The sequence below is a fragment of the Eleginops maclovinus genome, chromosome 7 (assembly GCF_036324505.1).
Source record: "Eleginops maclovinus isolate JMC-PN-2008 ecotype Puerto Natales chromosome 7, JC_Emac_rtc_rv5, whole genome shotgun sequence".
NCBI lineage: Eukaryota > Metazoa > Chordata > Actinopteri > Perciformes > Eleginopidae > Eleginops > Eleginops maclovinus.
This window is the reverse complement of record NC_086355.1, coordinates 17,095,742-17,111,759: the sequence shown is the minus strand read 5'-3', so window position 1 is coordinate 17,111,759 and position 16,018 is coordinate 17,095,742. Positions and strand designations below refer to the sequence as shown.

General features: G+C 39.8%; 1 protein-coding gene across 2 annotated transcripts; it reads right to left on the bottom strand.

Annotated features, from left to right (window-relative positions):
* Positions 1-5,750: 5,750 nt before the first annotated feature.
* Positions 5,751-15,983, bottom strand: gtf2e1 (general transcription factor IIE, polypeptide 1, alpha). Of its 2 annotated transcripts, none has more exons than XM_063888582.1 (6): positions 15,783-15,983; positions 14,901-15,196; positions 12,758-12,915; positions 8,842-9,037; positions 8,302-8,534; positions 5,751-7,120 (listed from the first exon to the last, which is right to left on the bottom strand). In XM_063888582.1, the coding sequence occupies exons 2-6, from the start codon at positions 15,188-15,190 to the stop codon at positions 6,666-6,668; spliced, it is 1,332 nt and encodes a 443-aa protein (XP_063744652.1). In that variant the 5' UTR covers positions 15,191-15,196; positions 15,783-15,983; the 3' UTR covers positions 5,751-6,665. The 2 variants fall into 2 exon arrangements, with proteins under 2 accessions (XP_063744652.1, XP_063744653.1); XM_063888583.1 differs by having other exon boundaries at positions 14,901-15,193; positions 15,783-15,960.
* Between the last annotated feature and the right edge of the window lie 35 nt (positions 15,984-16,018).

Here is a 16,018-nt window from a genome sequence, read left to right as displayed (position 1 = left end):
GAGGTGTGAAGCAAGAGTTTGCAACAGACAATCAAAAAGAAACAAGAAAGCGAAATCAAACATATATTTTTTCCCAGTAAAATATATATTAGAGGTCCTACATTTTTAACATGTGCCGGAGAACAACAAACAACAAAGATAAAATGAAGGATCAAGTGGGCTGTGTCACTTTTTATGCTGCATTTGTTTTCTTCTTTTTATGTTGCTTGACTTTCATTCCATCATTTTAGAGATGACACACATTGATATGGGTCCAACAAGACTGACATTTTTAAAATTGTGAATAAACTGGCTTGTTTCGGTTTGTCTTTTGTAACTAATCAATTCATATTATCATGTTTCCTTGGCGGTGAAACCCAGCCCCATGTATTCCCCAAGATTTATAATTATTTCTTTAAGCATGTTTAGACATGCTTTAGAAATACAACATGTGGACTGTTTTTTGCTAGCATTATTGCTCTCATCTTCATTTTGCAATTGATCCACCATTTGGACATGGACAGACAGTTGGCTATAGTGCACTACCATTTGCAAGGCAGCAGCTACATTCAGTACTAATGCAATCAATGTTTTCTTGAGATTTCTAGAGCTTCGATGTCAAACAGGTCATGGCAATGCTCAAATACTTCCTGTACACGAATACATATTTTCCAAATCAGGGGTCATCAAAAACACTTTTAAGCATGCTCTAGGATTCACGTGTATCCAGAACAGATTTGAAGTGAAATGACACCACATGACATACTGTAATACTGTCAGCCCAGCTTTCTACATTGTAAACCAGTTTAAAGATGTCATCATGTATCAATATAAAAGTGTTTGCTCACCAGGAGATTTCAGTTTTTATGAAAAAGCATAACACTTGTTGTTGGCAAAGAACAGACAAAAGCCGACAATAAGAAAGTTTTTAGGATAGGGGCAGTTTATCAAATCAGAGATCGCCTTGTGGGAAAGGCAGATGGTAAATCGGGTTAGGAAGAATGGTCATAACACAGGAAACAAACAGCTAACAGACACATAAATGTGCCAAACGCCTATCTCTATATTATTGATACTGGAAAGGTGAGGAATTAATATATAGCAGCAGGCAAGGAATGTATCTCTTATTTCTAAACAGTAAAAATAGATCATTATTTTCAATGGACAGATTAATAGCGCAAGTCTCAAGATCCCCCAGATTCCGTTACGAGTGTCTGAGTGATGGTCCTAGTTCCCCCCTGAGAAAGGAATGATCAAAAGTCATGGAAGGTCACGTCACTGTTCTTTGTCAATAATCCACTCCAATCGACTCTCTGGGGACACACAGAGCTTGAGGCCCAGCAGCAGTGACACATCATGACAGCAAAGCTTGTGAAGGTAAAAGAATGCAGCTGTTTCATCACTGCTCATTGATTATGCCTTTCCACCCTCCTTAGGCTGCAAGGTCTTCTGGGATATCATCAGAGGTGTAAAGTTATTAGTGGTTTTGGCAGTAGTAGAAAGAAATAGTGTCCGTCATTCTGTTCACACCTTTACGCATGCAGTTTCCAAGGTGTGATTTTTGATTTGGTCCAGTCTTTGTTTTTCTGTATTTCAATCTGTAATAGGATCCTATCATACAATTATGCTCAACCTTCAATTCACAGCAAACAAAGTGAAATTAAAAAGCATCATTAGTCTGACTCTCTGTAAGAAGTACAGCTGTAGCTGTAACACAGGGTACAATTAAGGATTTGCATTAGACATACACGATGAATAATAAAACTGTGTGTAGAGGCCAGTACTGTATGTCAGACCAACATACACACACTAGCTCAGATGCATTACTGTCCTTGGCTGGGGAGGATCAGTGCGGGGACCCTCATAAATAAATAAGGTGAATAATGGTTGTTCTTTCAAAGTGGATGGGAAATGGTGGTGCAAAAGGTTAACAGCTTCTAAATAAGGATAGATGTTTGTCATGGTGAACAGCAGCAGAACAACCACTCTTTGCTTTCATTTTACACAACAAGCTGCTGCCTGGTTTTAAACTGAAAGTAAATGTTAGCATGCTAACACGCTAAACTAACAAGGTAAACATGGTGAACAATAAACCTTTTAAACATCCACATGTTAGTGTTGACACCGTGAGCATGTTAGCTTGCTGTCATTAGCATAAATCTTAAAACACAGCCTCACAGAGCTACTCGCTTAGCTTTACAGTTTTGGTTTAATTTTCTTATTTTTATGAATTGAGAGAAAAATCTGTACTGCTAAGTACTCCCTCTGTTGGCATATGGAAATTGCAGACATCTATGAGGTAAAGTGCAATGCTAACTCCAAACGCAGTAGCTGTTTAGCCATGTTGCGTTATATCAGCTGTATGCTTTTTCAGCTGAAGTGTTTAATAGTGCTGTAACTCTTTTAATAAAGTGGTATTTAGAAATTGACAACCAGCACGTAAAAAAAATCCAACTCCACCTTTAATCTTTAACCACCTCCATATCGCAACCCTCATGAAGAAAGGTAGATAAAATAATAAATATATATATATATATATTTATTCATTTCTACAGATCCCTAAAAGTGCCACAATTTCAATTGAGTGATGGAAAAAAATGCAGGCTGAATGACAGAGGACAAACAGGGTTGATCATTGACTCCTTAATCTTTGAGCTTTAATGGATGAAGAGTGACAGACACACCTCCAAAAAATCAATCCTTATTTGATCTTCTCTGGCAAACATTGTGAAGCAACAGTCATTACAACCAGGCTTTGTGAGTCTCCACACACACACACACACACACACACACACACACACACACACACACACACACACACACACACACACACACACACACACACACACACACACACACACACACACACACACACACACACACACACACACACACACACACACACACACACACACACACACACACACACGAACATGTAATATAAAACAGCCACACCCTTCCAAATCCTGTTGCAGTTAATTACCTCTCTGTTCAATTATTCTGTTTCTTTTGCAAACAAATGAGCTGACATGTTTGAAAATGTGTGTCCTGACCAGGAGAAATGAACGCAGGAAAAACATAACAATTAAGGTATCATAAGGAAAGGGCTGACAATAATGTTCAAACTCCAGTATGCACGTTAATCAATTACCACGTTCTCTACGCCATACCTGATCTTTAAGGCTTCACGATTTTTTGCAGCTTTGTGGATTCCCTACAGCGCACCCTCCCTGTACCCCAGCCTATTTCCCCGCACTCAGGCTTGCCATGGCAGATCAATGGCACAGCATGAGGCTAGGTTTTTAATTGAGGTGTCCTGAAGGGTGGGGGGTGTTTTAATGAGGCCAGGTCCTGTTTTCATCCTGACCTTTGAGGCTCTGCCCTACAGGTGTCCATCCTCTTACTTAAAAGGAATGTATGGGCTTGTAGGTGCTACCCAAGAGGTGTCACACCTCACCAAGCTCCTCTGCAGAGCGTGACATTTTCACTAAAGTTAATATGCCCAGGAGAATTCTTTTTTTCATAGCCATTACACAGGATCCGGTGTTCCTATTACCAGTGCTATCTTGCAGCAAGATGAACAGGATGTTCTGTGGTCACATGTTTAAATGATGTATAGGAAGCACGTACTCCTTGTGCACCTTTTTCTCGCACACCAAATGTGAGCTGTCAAGTCAAGTTCTTTTTGTTCTATTTTACTTACTTTTAGTACTGATTTTGCACAGCCCCGAAAAAGGAAACAATGACTTAAAAATCCCTAACTGGTTTTTAAGCTAATGAGACCAGCAGGTGTTCCTATGGTACCAATTTCATTAAATCAGTTATTGGTAATGATGATTCTGGTCAGATTATAAATGTTAATTATAATATTCACTGTCACTTATTTAGTTTTTTTAACCAACTCCTGAGGTAATTATCTAGCCTGTCTGCATTTGAAACAGTCCAGGTTATCAGAGCATTTTCTGTGAGACTTAACTGTAAATTCAAAACCAAAAACAAGCTCTAAATGAAGCTTAAAGCGTTAGTTTGAAAAGTTTGATTAATTAGGACGAAGTTCCTTCGAGTGAAACAATGAAAATAGCTCAGTTACACACAGATGACCAACAGGTGGACTGTTGCTAGTGGTTGGATCAGATGGGACAGTATATCCTGTGACAATTTGTATTTCAGATAAAATAAAAAATCTAATCTAATCAATGTAAATAATACTTTTTTATTCAATAAGTGAAAGATGTATAAAATATATACATTTAGCTGCTATGTCATCGTCTTTGTATTTTTGTCTGTTTCAAAAAAAATCCTGTTTGAGTTTTATTTACCCCAATCCTCTACTCAGTCTGGTTGTAGTAGAGTCTAGTCGAGTAGATTTTGATTCATGTTTTCTTTCATGCTCCTGAGGGGCTGAACCATTTTTTTGTTTGTTATGATAGAACTTAATTCATATTGTTGGCTACAGAGAATGGCTGGCACATCCTTTTTTTTTTATAGACATTTGGTTAACAATCTTGGGCGCGAGTCAGATTTTATTCTTCACTGCATCATATTATCGTAGGAAACAATTTGAAGAATTGCCAGCTTACATGGCACTAGAAAAGGGGTAAACTTAAACTAGAATGAAATAAAATCACGCTATAGTTTTGTTAAGATAAGACTCATCCAAATTTTGAAAATACCAAACGCTTGCATGGGCACAACAGGAGTTTATCTATAGTAAATATAGATGTTATATCCTTTTATGCTATGTCTTAAAATGCTTTTTTTTAATCTTCCCATACCATCATTTTTAAATATGTTGTATTAAAAACATAAGTAAATTATTCCTGCTTTTCCAATCCTTTGCAACCGTAGTGAAGATTTATGTGAAACAGCAACAGCCCAGGATGGTGAATGAAGCTAAAAAAGAAACTAGAGAGAAGAGTGATTTCTTTGCAGCAGGAACCTTGACAGGTGTAACATTTAACATTTTGCTTGAAAGCGGCTGTTTTCTGTAAATGCCAAACCCATGTCTGTATTCAGTCTCCGCATTAGAGATGAAATTGCTGCCATTATAAGAAGGTGACCAGGTGCCGTGGGTTATTATGGTTTAATCAAAGCAGTGATTATTTGAAAAGCCACACACCAAAATACCCTATATCCTGCTGTAGCAACTCTGCAGGAGTACTGAGAGCGTGTTTGCCCAGTAGGGACTGCCTCAATGAATAATTGTCACCTGGATGTGACCCGCCGAGATGGGGAAGGTCTCACTGGGAGGATATGACCGTGGAGAGGAATGCTACTGAACGTTTTTTTTTGTTTTCCAAAGCCTATTAATCTTTTTGAGGTGTGGGATTTTTTTGCCTCAAATTTGTATACTTTCAACACGTCTTGATTATGTTAAGTTTCACCATAATAAGCTGTCCCATCCTTAATTAGAGTTAGCTAAAGCTAGATTTGGATACGCTTCAGTGCTGATGAGTAGTATTTGCATCTGTTATCAGGTTGGTCTTTTCTTACTTGTAATTTAAGTTATGTTGTGGAAAACATACTGATGTCGTATAAGAAATAGGTTGTTAAACATTAATTGGGAACACACAAATAGTGCAAAATCCCCTGAGGGCTATACAATTATTTAACAGTGAAGAACATAAATGAGTTTGGTGCCAGACTCTAATGAGAGCATCATATTAGTTTAACATGTGTATTAGTCAGAGACATGTGGTGGGAACATATGCCTCAAGACATGATAGATGGAGGCATTATACTGCATAAGGGAACAGAAGCCAACAGAAAACTGAAAATAGTGTATTTTAATGAGAAAAACATAAGGATGAAAAAATGTAAGTCTAAATGATTGACAAATATATTTTGCTGATCATTTAGTATTCCTATAATTGACCCTGTGTTGGTCACTATCCAAGAAGACAAATGTCACAGTGCCCTCTAACTGTTATATTCCAAATTGCCTGAAAGTGTACACGCTGCTGGTAGCAAAGCTTTAGTTTATGTAGAATATGTCAATACATATCCTGGTCCTGTTTCTTTTTTGTTCAGAATATCATTTTCTTTGCTTCAAATCACAACGGTTAACCAATATTCTCTAGATCCTCTTGTATTATACACTGAGCACTGAGATGTGCTTTTAAACCCAGTCTGACCTTGTTTCAGACAAATGGAGTATTCAGCCAGAAACACCTTGCTCCATGGGCAGAGTAGTGCGAGCGGCAGCAGCAGCTTCCATCTCACACTGCCTGCTTTCAACCACAGAACTGCTGTCCCAAGTCAAAACAATACACTTCCAGACCTGAAGCGATAACACACACTTGTATTGTAAAAATGACAACCATATGGGCCTGTGAGAAGCACGAGAGGATTGGAAAACATGACCGGTAAAGAAGGCATCTAACTGAAATGAAAATAAAACAAGACAAAAACATGATTGGCACTCGAGTTCCCTTACTGCGACTGGGAATAAAAAACACTTACCACAGAATACTAAAGGTGTGAAAGGCAACACTGTCAGAGCATCTCCTTGGTTTTTATATGGCCAGAGCATCAAGTTAACTGTAAATACTTTTGAAGCAGCATCTTCTTCGGACCTTGTGTCCACATAACATTTCCTTAGTGATGACAAGGTGAGAGTATATTTTCTTACAAATCCGTCAAATTGTTGTGTGTAAATATATGTATCTATTAATGTGTGTATGTGTTCAGAAGTACATGTCCTGGAAGAGGCTTTGTCCCTTTTCAATGTAGGCCTCCTTCTCCTGTGCAGACATCTTCTCCACCAGCTCTGGCCTCTGGCTGACCTCGTGGTACGTGTACTGCCGGCCTCCAACCATCACCATCGGCTCATCTCCCACCTCCTCAAACTCGTCATCGTCCTCTTCCTCCTCCTCTGCGGTCCGAGACTTAGAAGCTGACACGATTGTAGGGACTGCGGGAGAGTCATCGTCCGATTCGCTGGTGTCGCTGTCGGAGTCGCTGCCCTTAGCTGTTGTAGAGGAGAGACCCTTGTTGGCAGAGCTCGCTCCGCCTCCAGCTCCACCCACTGCTGCTGCACCCCTCTTCTCGTGGATGAGCAGGGCGCGCATCACTTCCTCATTTTCATCTGACTGACCGATTCCAGCAGGTGCTCCATCAAGGGCTCCAGGTACCACGTCTCCTGTTCAAACAAAACCATAGCTTATCAAAATGACAGATTTATTCATTTCTGAGATGATTCTTCCTTTTACTATATACAGCCACGGAAAAAATTAAGAGACCACTTCAGCATTATCTTTTACTCTTGTTTCATTATTTATAGGTATGGCCTTGAGTTAAATGTTTGTTTTTTATTGTATTCTATAAACTACTGAAATGTTTTCTCTGTGTTGAAAAAAAAAAAGTCAACAACAAAAATGGCTGGCATACATGTAGAGATAAAGATTTACTTGTACTATAACTTCCATGTCAGTGCACGAGATCATTTGGGCCCAAAAACACTAGTAATTCTCCTTCTTCCTTAATCTGACTCAGGCGCGATCTGACGCTGATATGAAATAGCGGATTGGAAGCAGGGCTTAGGGAAAGGCTAGTGTGCATGCTCTATGGGCCCAATCACCGTTTGATCCATGGAAGATTGAGGAATATTCAGGTGTTTTTATACCGTCTGGTCAATTTTGTTTCATGCGCAATTGGGTAACTTTCACCGGAATGAATGGAGCCCCGCCTCCTACGCTGTATCCACATTTTTTTATATAAATCCATGCACCTGTCTCTCAGCCACATCAAGCTTTACTTTTTGCAGTTTAGCATTGAAAAAAATCTGTGTTCAAACCATGTCCATTCTAAATGTGTAATGTCTGTTTCCAGGAACCAAACATCAAACATCATTGCAGACAGAAACACCTCAGAGACAGGACGCTGGGAAGGCATAATTCATGCCATTTCCCCAGAAATGGACTTTATTAATGAGCTGTCCTTGCTCAACCATGCACTAATCAAGCCTCTGATTATTTCAATTAAGCAATTACGGTTCATTGAGAGTCTGGCCAGGCCTGACTGCTGCCTGCCCTTGGGGGTGGAGAAACGATGTCACAAATAGAACAAAGAGTGGAAGGCGTGTCTCTTAAGACTAGTAAGGTCTGTCCATTTCATCATGGACAGGCAAGAGCATTTTTAATTAAGGGCAGTGAAAACAGCGTAGGAGTGGGAATTCATTTAATGTCAAATCTAACATCTTCTGACTCGAGGAGTGGGAGAAAACATGCTTATTGGAAATGAGCATGATATACTAAAACTCTTGCCATAGTATAAAGAAAGGTATGACAGCTACATATCTGGAAACTTGAAAACATCACTTACGGGTCTTGATGACATCCGGCTCGCTGTAAGCGCCCTGCACGGTGCTCTGGGTCAACCACACCGGTCTCTCCTTGGGCGCCTTGCCTTCATTGGCCAGCCTCTGCTGCTCTTCCTGCTCCTCCATGCTGATCACCACATTCTGGGTGTACAGGTCAGCATAGGACGAGCCTTTGTTGGACCAGGCTTCACGGTGCGGACCGGTCAATCCCGCGGCTGCTGCTTCACGTTCACGTCTGGAGGAAGATTCAGTAAATATCCTTTAAACGACAACTTCAACAGTGCGTCGAAATGTACAATAGAGTGTAAAAAAGGCAAGCTAGATATGTTTCATTACTGCAGCTTAATAAAATAAAATTCCTCTGTGGCTCCAACAGTTGGTTGATCCAGTATCACTGAGGCTATTCCTGCAGGTAACAGAGGTGAACCCCCATTTTCTTCCACTAAATTTGCTCAAAGATGTGACTCTTGAGGACTGGTGTAATGAGGACTGAGCGAAATATGTTTTAATAAGTAAAAAGTAGAGGTTGGTCAGAAGCTCACCTCTGTTTGAGGGCAGGAATCTCAGCGGGCTCCGGCTCCAGCAGGTCCTGGGACAAGTTGACATCTTCGGTCTCTCGTAGCAACGCGTAGATGGGTTCGATCTGCTCGTTGAAGCGTGCCACCAGTGTCCTGCCGTCAGAACACACAGACGCATCCTCTTCTACCTCAGTCTGGCAGAAGGTGCAGCGAAATGTACCTGCAGGTTAGATGAGAAGGGTGTTAAATAAAAGCACCATGGATTTGTTAACTTATCTGGCCAAAGCACGTACAACCATTTCATGTCATGTTGTTTGACAGAAGTTCAACGCCTTTGTATTTCTTTGAAGAGGTTTAACACATTTCTCACATTTATTTTTTCATCTGTTATTATCAAAAATAGACATTTTAAATTGTATCACAAATACATAAATATGTACAATACAAAACAAAGTCACATTCAAATCATAACAGTTTCATAACCATGAAACCAGGGAAAAACAGACAAAACATAAATAAATATAGAGAACTACTATATACAAAAACACATCATTTCAGGCATATTATTTAGCCAATAAACAAATGAAACAAAGAACAAACACATAAATAAAACACTCCTCCTCCAAAACCTTAATCTTTAAACAAGAAAAATAGAAAACTCAAACAAATCAACAAAGCAATATAACAAGGTAACCCTTGTAACGGCAAACTCCTTACCCAACATCTTTTCATAACCAAAACATCTGTTTATATTTTCCATCTTCTCTGCAAAGCAGCTAAAGATGCATTCAACATCAATGGGACGGGAGTGTCGAACAAAACTGCAGCATGCGCTGTCAGCTATCATTCTAACATACAAAACTGACCGTTGCTACATGCAGCATGGCGTCATTTGCGTCACATTAATCATAGAGGACCATCGCACATGTAAGCCGATAGTATGAATTTGCTATAACCGACAATGCTGGGACATGCATGTAGGTCCTTTTGTTCTCTTTTTACCCTGGCTAAGAAAACATTTCACAAAAACTATTAAAAAGAATAAGTTAGCCAAGTTGGGAATGTGCACCACCAAACATGTGTTTTTCCTGTATGAAATGTCTCACATTGCATGAAACACGAAAGCCACAATAACACGCATTGCTATTTGCTGGAATTCAGCGGTTTAATAGTTGTTACAATAAATGTTCCGTCCCCGATATGTCTACCGTAATATCCTGACGGCCAGCTAAACTTTTTCCCAACATCAAGACTCTGAGGGTTATTTATTTGTTCCACAGGTTTATTAACGTTTACAAAGAAAAGATGAAACAATGATGCTATGACAGACACAAGACGTCGACAGATTGTTCTGGAATGCGAAGCATTTACAACTAAAATAGATCGCTGAAATGCGCATCACGTGAATGAGTTTACTTCTGAACTACTGAACTACACAACATAGTAGTACATGATTGGACATTTAGAACCATGTGATCTTTAAAGTTAACACGACCTAAATAGATATACATAGGGAAATGTATATCCCATGAATACATTATATTTCTGTAATGCTAACAACAAATAAGAACATGTATTATATCTTCCAAAACACCAAACTTAATGCTTTTTTCATACTCATAACAGAACAATAAAACACATGCTGTTTTAAGGATAAGTGCAGGTAGATTTTTTTCAGGGGATAATCTTTGCATTGGTTGGCATTTTCGAAAGCTTGTGGACTTGCTCCCTACCAGTAAGAGAAGGGCATGTTCGGCCATCTGCTTCTCTGGCTAATTTCAGTTTCAATAATTGGAAGTGCTCCAGCATTATACAGAACCCATGCCTGCCATGCGTGTGTATGTTTTATGTGTGTACCACAAAAGAGACAGTGATACAGACACAAAAAGAGAGACGTCAATGCAGCGTACTTGTGGTGCATGTAGAAGATCTTTTTCAGGAGAAACTTTTGGTGAATCTACATGTCAGGGTGAGAGTCCTACGAAGAGAGACAGGTACAGTCACACGGCAAGGTGTGACAATTCAGAGCTGAAGGGTTTTCAGCTCTCCTTTGTGGGTCAGAATGAGCTAGAAGAGCTGGAATGTAATTTCTTATTCCTGCGAGGTCAAACTGAGTGTTGCTGGCCCTGCAGAAACAGCCAGTCCATCAGACATGCACAGTGTGAGCTCCAGTTATTCTTTTTGTCAGGGTGCAGGGTTACAGCCTCCACGGCAAGATTTAATACCAGTATGTTGAAACAAGAGACAAGTGCGGGAAAAAATGGGCTGGATTTTCTAAATGTGTCATCAGAAAAAAGCTGAGAGTTCGGAAACAGTATCGGGAAGCTAAAGATGCAGACTTTTCCGTCACCTCATTTAAAATGTCAATCAAATTATCCATCAAGTGTGGTGTTAGTGGACATTTTCTTTCCTCATATTATTTTCACTTTGCATTTCTAACTTCTATATTGAAATCTTGTCCCTAAAGTTATGCATGCCTGCATGCTTACATTATTATAAAATACCTAATAAGATATTAGCATGTTGCATTAAGATCTGGGAAGTTGATTATGTTATATTATATGATTTTGGTGTATTATAATGTTTATAATAATTCTAAACATATTGGTAATTAAAAATGGTAATTCAAACCGTTCATGTTGGCATAAATTTGAAGAACTATATACTCCAATGATTTGCCCATTAAAAAAGATTTCAATATAAAGAATCACATTACATCCCATACAAATCTGGTCTTTGCTGACCTCAAGTGGCTAAACTTTTCACTTTGCTGCAGGTATGTATATATGGACTCAGTGACATCACTGTTGTCCTCGGGTCCGTTCATAACCATCAGTGGTTTTAAGGTCAGAGGTGAAACAGGCTTTAAACGTAACACTGCGCTCCAGGCTGATGCCGTGTTGCAAACGCTTGTGTGGCAGAAGCCCTCTGTGTAGCCTAGCAACAGTGCTGGCTGACCGGTGATCAACCTTCACATTGGCAGACATTGTGAGCACAGTTGGTGCTTAACTCTGACCAAATGAAGAGAGAATGCAGTTTATGAATGAAAACAGATTTGAGTAAGGGCTCTCTTTAAAAAGACACATTCCTCATCTCAAGCACAATATTCTGTTGCAGCATTGGTCTCTGTTTAAAAGTGCGTATTCATGCATATCTGGCAACCAACTTAAAGCAAATCTGTTTCACCATTATTCAGACTCTAAATGAAATGATTTGACAGCTGCCAGCCCAAACAGAGAAACTCAATCAGATTTCACTGTAGGCCGTTTGTTGTGATTATTCCTCAACAACACGCTTAAAGACATTTTTCTTGTCTGAGCTTGAGATATGTGGAAGCTTTCTACTCTAAGAAAATAAAAACTTAAAACATAGATGTAAAAACAACCCAAAAATTATGAATGAATCTGTTTAATTGGACCGATTAGGCAAACTAGCTGATATATGAATTAGATCATGTTTCAATTGTTGATTGTTGAAGTGTCCTACGTTAAGTAAATGTATTTCTTTGTGTCTTATCTGTTCTGTCCATCCAAAACGATATTTACTTGTCTTCTAACTGACATAAGAAAATAAAAATGGGGACAAATCTGAAAAGACTTTAGTTTTAAAGACATTTTCCATATTTGGTTACATTTTGGCTGGTAAGTGACAACCTTCAAGCGGCTTGATCAAAAGCAACCAAAATGGCATTTGCTTGTTTTTCTTGAAACCTCAGGGGACATAGGCTATACCTTATCTGGTGGTGTTAAAACAAATGACATTTCAATGTTCTCCAATTCATGTTTTTCCAAGAGCAATGGTATTGTGATCATTTGACAGTGCCACCTTTGAAACAAAGATTTTCCAGCCTCCTTTCATAATTTAAACCCAAAACTTTTTTGGTCCAAGGTTTTGTTCCACAGAGATGTGGAAGATAATAGGTTTAGCATTTAATTCTTACCCGTCATGGGGTCAAACAGCTGGTTGGCCTCTAGGTCGGTGAAGGTGGAGAAGCAGCAGGGGCAGCGGAAGGAGGCACGGTTGGTGGAGTCACGCTCATCTGTCTCGATGCGCCTTCGAATGTGATCCAATTTATATTTGACCACGTTGACCAGTACCCTAAAAAAAAGGGGTCAACTTTGAGCGTCATTGTGGTTAATCAATTTACACGCTCAAAGGTAAAATGCATTCAAACTAAAAGAGATGAGGTGTAAATGTATTGATCTTTGAAGGAATCCACCAATGCTTTCAAAAAATACAGCTATGGAGTAGGGGTGGGCGATATGAGGTAAAATTCATATCACGATATTTTTCACTGTCCAGATGATATCGATATGATATCACGATATATGAGGGGAAAAAAAATCTGAATCACATTTGAATAGCCCTTCTTAGTGAAATGACATTAGTTGAGGCAAAATATGTATTTTAACATCATAAATCGACTTGGCTTACTTCGCCGTAAACTCTCTCCCAACATTCCAAGTAAAGTTGAGGCAGGCATTTCTGGCTGAAGTACTTGCGGCTCGGGATCTCGTACCTTGGGTCCAGAGTTTGAAGTAACTTTTTGAAACCCGCTTTCTCCACAGTTTGGATGGGTACCATGTCCTTTGCAATGTGATGGGTTATAGCCTCCGTGATGTCTCTCCATTTCTTGCTTGTCCGCTCATAGCGAGTACCGGCAGCGAATGATGTTTGTAGTGATTGCTGAAGCGATTGAGTGGAAGTCTGGCTTGTCTTTGGTCGAGCTCCTGGGCTGATTGCTTCTCGCATTTTGATGCAATCTGCATATTCTCGTACATGCATCGTTTTAAGGTAATTTAATAAATTGGTGGTGTTTCCACCTTTCGCTAAAACAGCACGGCGACACAATTTACATAAGATATTTTTTTGTTCGAGGTCGCAGATCTTAAAACCGAACCAGTTCCACACGACAGAGGTGCCCCCTTTCTTTTTCACCAATTCGTCATCCTGCACCTGGGTATTCTTTTCTGCCTGTTGACTCATCTTTAATTTTCAATGTCTTCTTTTTCTTCAATGTCTTCTTCTTCTTCTTCTTCGTCGTCTTCGTCTTCGTCTTCTTCTTCTTCTTCTTGTTTTGGATCCACTATTGCTAGCACTACTTCCGCGCAGCAAAAAATGCTTGCAACGTCCGCTCATAAAAATAGGTCTACACCGTAAATCCTCAAATTGTGGCCGAGTGCTTTTATTTACTTAGGCTGCACATCGCACTGGCCTTTATTTGGGGCAGGCTTGTATATGGACCAGGCCTTTTATTTCTTGCTTACCTTCTGTTGTATTGTATTACTTAAATCAAATAATGGGCATAATTACAGTAGGCTAATATCATTAACTGCATATGCATTTAGCGTTGTGCGTCTCCTCACTGAAAAACCATTCCGCTCAAGCCAGCCCCTTCTTGCTAGAAGTTACGAAATCAGTCACGGGGGAAAAGATTTCCAAAACTTTGTTCTAAACATGCTATTATGCTTATCGCGGACTAAAAAATTCCGTTTCACATCTACATTCATGATTCTACTAGACATCGTGATGTCCTAAAATAATGTCATGATTTTGATCGTTTAAAGTTGCTTTCGCGTTGCCTGCGGAGTCTGGATTGTTCACACGTCTTGCATGCCCTTATAAGGAGCTCGTGGAGCGTTTTTGTATGGAAATTAGGTGCACGAGAACTCTGTGCACAGCTGTTTTAGGAACAGACAGGCTGTTTAGGAACACATCCAGGCATTCATTAATCCAGCGGAGATCTGTTGTTAGGTTAATCTTCCGAAGCCCGTTTGAATATACTTCAGAAGACAAAGAATGTTCGAGAATGCGACCCAATATGAACGCCAATTTATGAATTTATGAATACCGCGGTATCAACGATATCTCAAAATTCATATCATGGCGCAGCACAATACCGGTTTTTACTATCATACCGGTATATCGCCCACCCCTACTATGGAGGGAACTTGAGGATTTTAGCTTTGCAAACCATTTACATGCATTGAAAATAGGGCCTCTTTAATAAGAGGAAGCCATTGTGTGTTACTGTGTCTATTATATGCTGTGTTGCAATGCAAACTTAAAAGAAGATAACCCACCTGTAGTTGATGAAGTAGTAATTGTGCCGTGTTGTCTTGCCATCAGGGGCCGTTTCCACTCTCATGCGACACTTGACAAACTTGTCTGCCTTCAGGGTGTTGAGTACGGAGCGCAACTGCTTACGGTCAAACTTGAGCAGCTCCAGCATGTCCTCCTCACGTACACATGGATTGCGAATGAGCACATCCAGGGCCAAGGCATGTTCCACTCCATAGAAACCCCTCACTACCTGCTTGGCGAGTCGCTTCAGTGCTGCAGGGACTTCAGTGAGTAGCTCTGGTTCTATCATCTTCTGCTGTGGATGGAGATTAGACATGGGACAACAAAAAGGAACTTTAGGAGAACAGGCAATGACTTTGTTGAGCATAAGTCAGTAGGTACGTAGCCAAAGCTTTGGAGAGCGATTGGTTACATTTAAAGGGAAGTGAAAGATCAAGCAGGCTGTACACTGATGGTAATGCAAATGGTCGATGATCATATTTGGGAATAAGGTTTCGCCACTATATTTGATCCTTTGCTTAAACATCTGTTGAAGTGGACAACCTTTGCAACATCATATGTCCTGTTGTTTGGGGCTAACATTAACGAAGTGGTGATTAATAACGCCAGCCCTGTCTAAACTGGCAGCCAACCCGGCTGTTACATAGTGGCAACCTGGCTAAGCTTAACGTTAGCTTAACTTGAACAAAGACAAACAACAATTACTAATGCAGCACATTGATTGTAACGTAAACTAATGTTATAGGTGAGGATAGTATAACTTGGTAAACTAGTAGAATGACTGTCGATTTACCAGGTGGCCATTATCTTACGTTGTCTTGTTAAGTAAACTTGCAGGCAACATAAAGTTAGTTTGCATAAAAACCGACAGTTAACCTTACCCGATGCTCGTTATTTTCCACCAATATACCAAAGCCACCGCTTCCTTAGGTCATTTCAGAGTACGCTGATTGTATCTCTAACGAACACAGCTCAAGCTCACACTCATTTGTAATATTGAATCTTTAAACTGCTAGGTTAGCATGCTTCACGACTCATTTGAGAAGACAACCCCGGAAATGAAACCCCAAACCACAACAAAGGTTTTCCAGTTGAATTCAGTAGCCAATGAACTAAC

Coding starts and splice junctions, on each gene's coding strand:
- gtf2e1 (XM_063888582.1), bottom strand. CDS start 15,190: ATGATAGAACCAGAGCTACTCACTGAAGTCCCTGCAGCACTGAAGCGA. Junction 9,038..12,757: donor GCTGTTTGACCCCATGACGG/GTAAGAATTAAA, acceptor TCTAACCTGCAG/GTACATTTCGCTGCACCTTC. Junction 7,121..8,301: donor GCCGGATGTCATCAAGACCC/GTAAGTGATGTT, acceptor TTGTTTGAACAG/GAGACGTGGTACCTGGAGCC.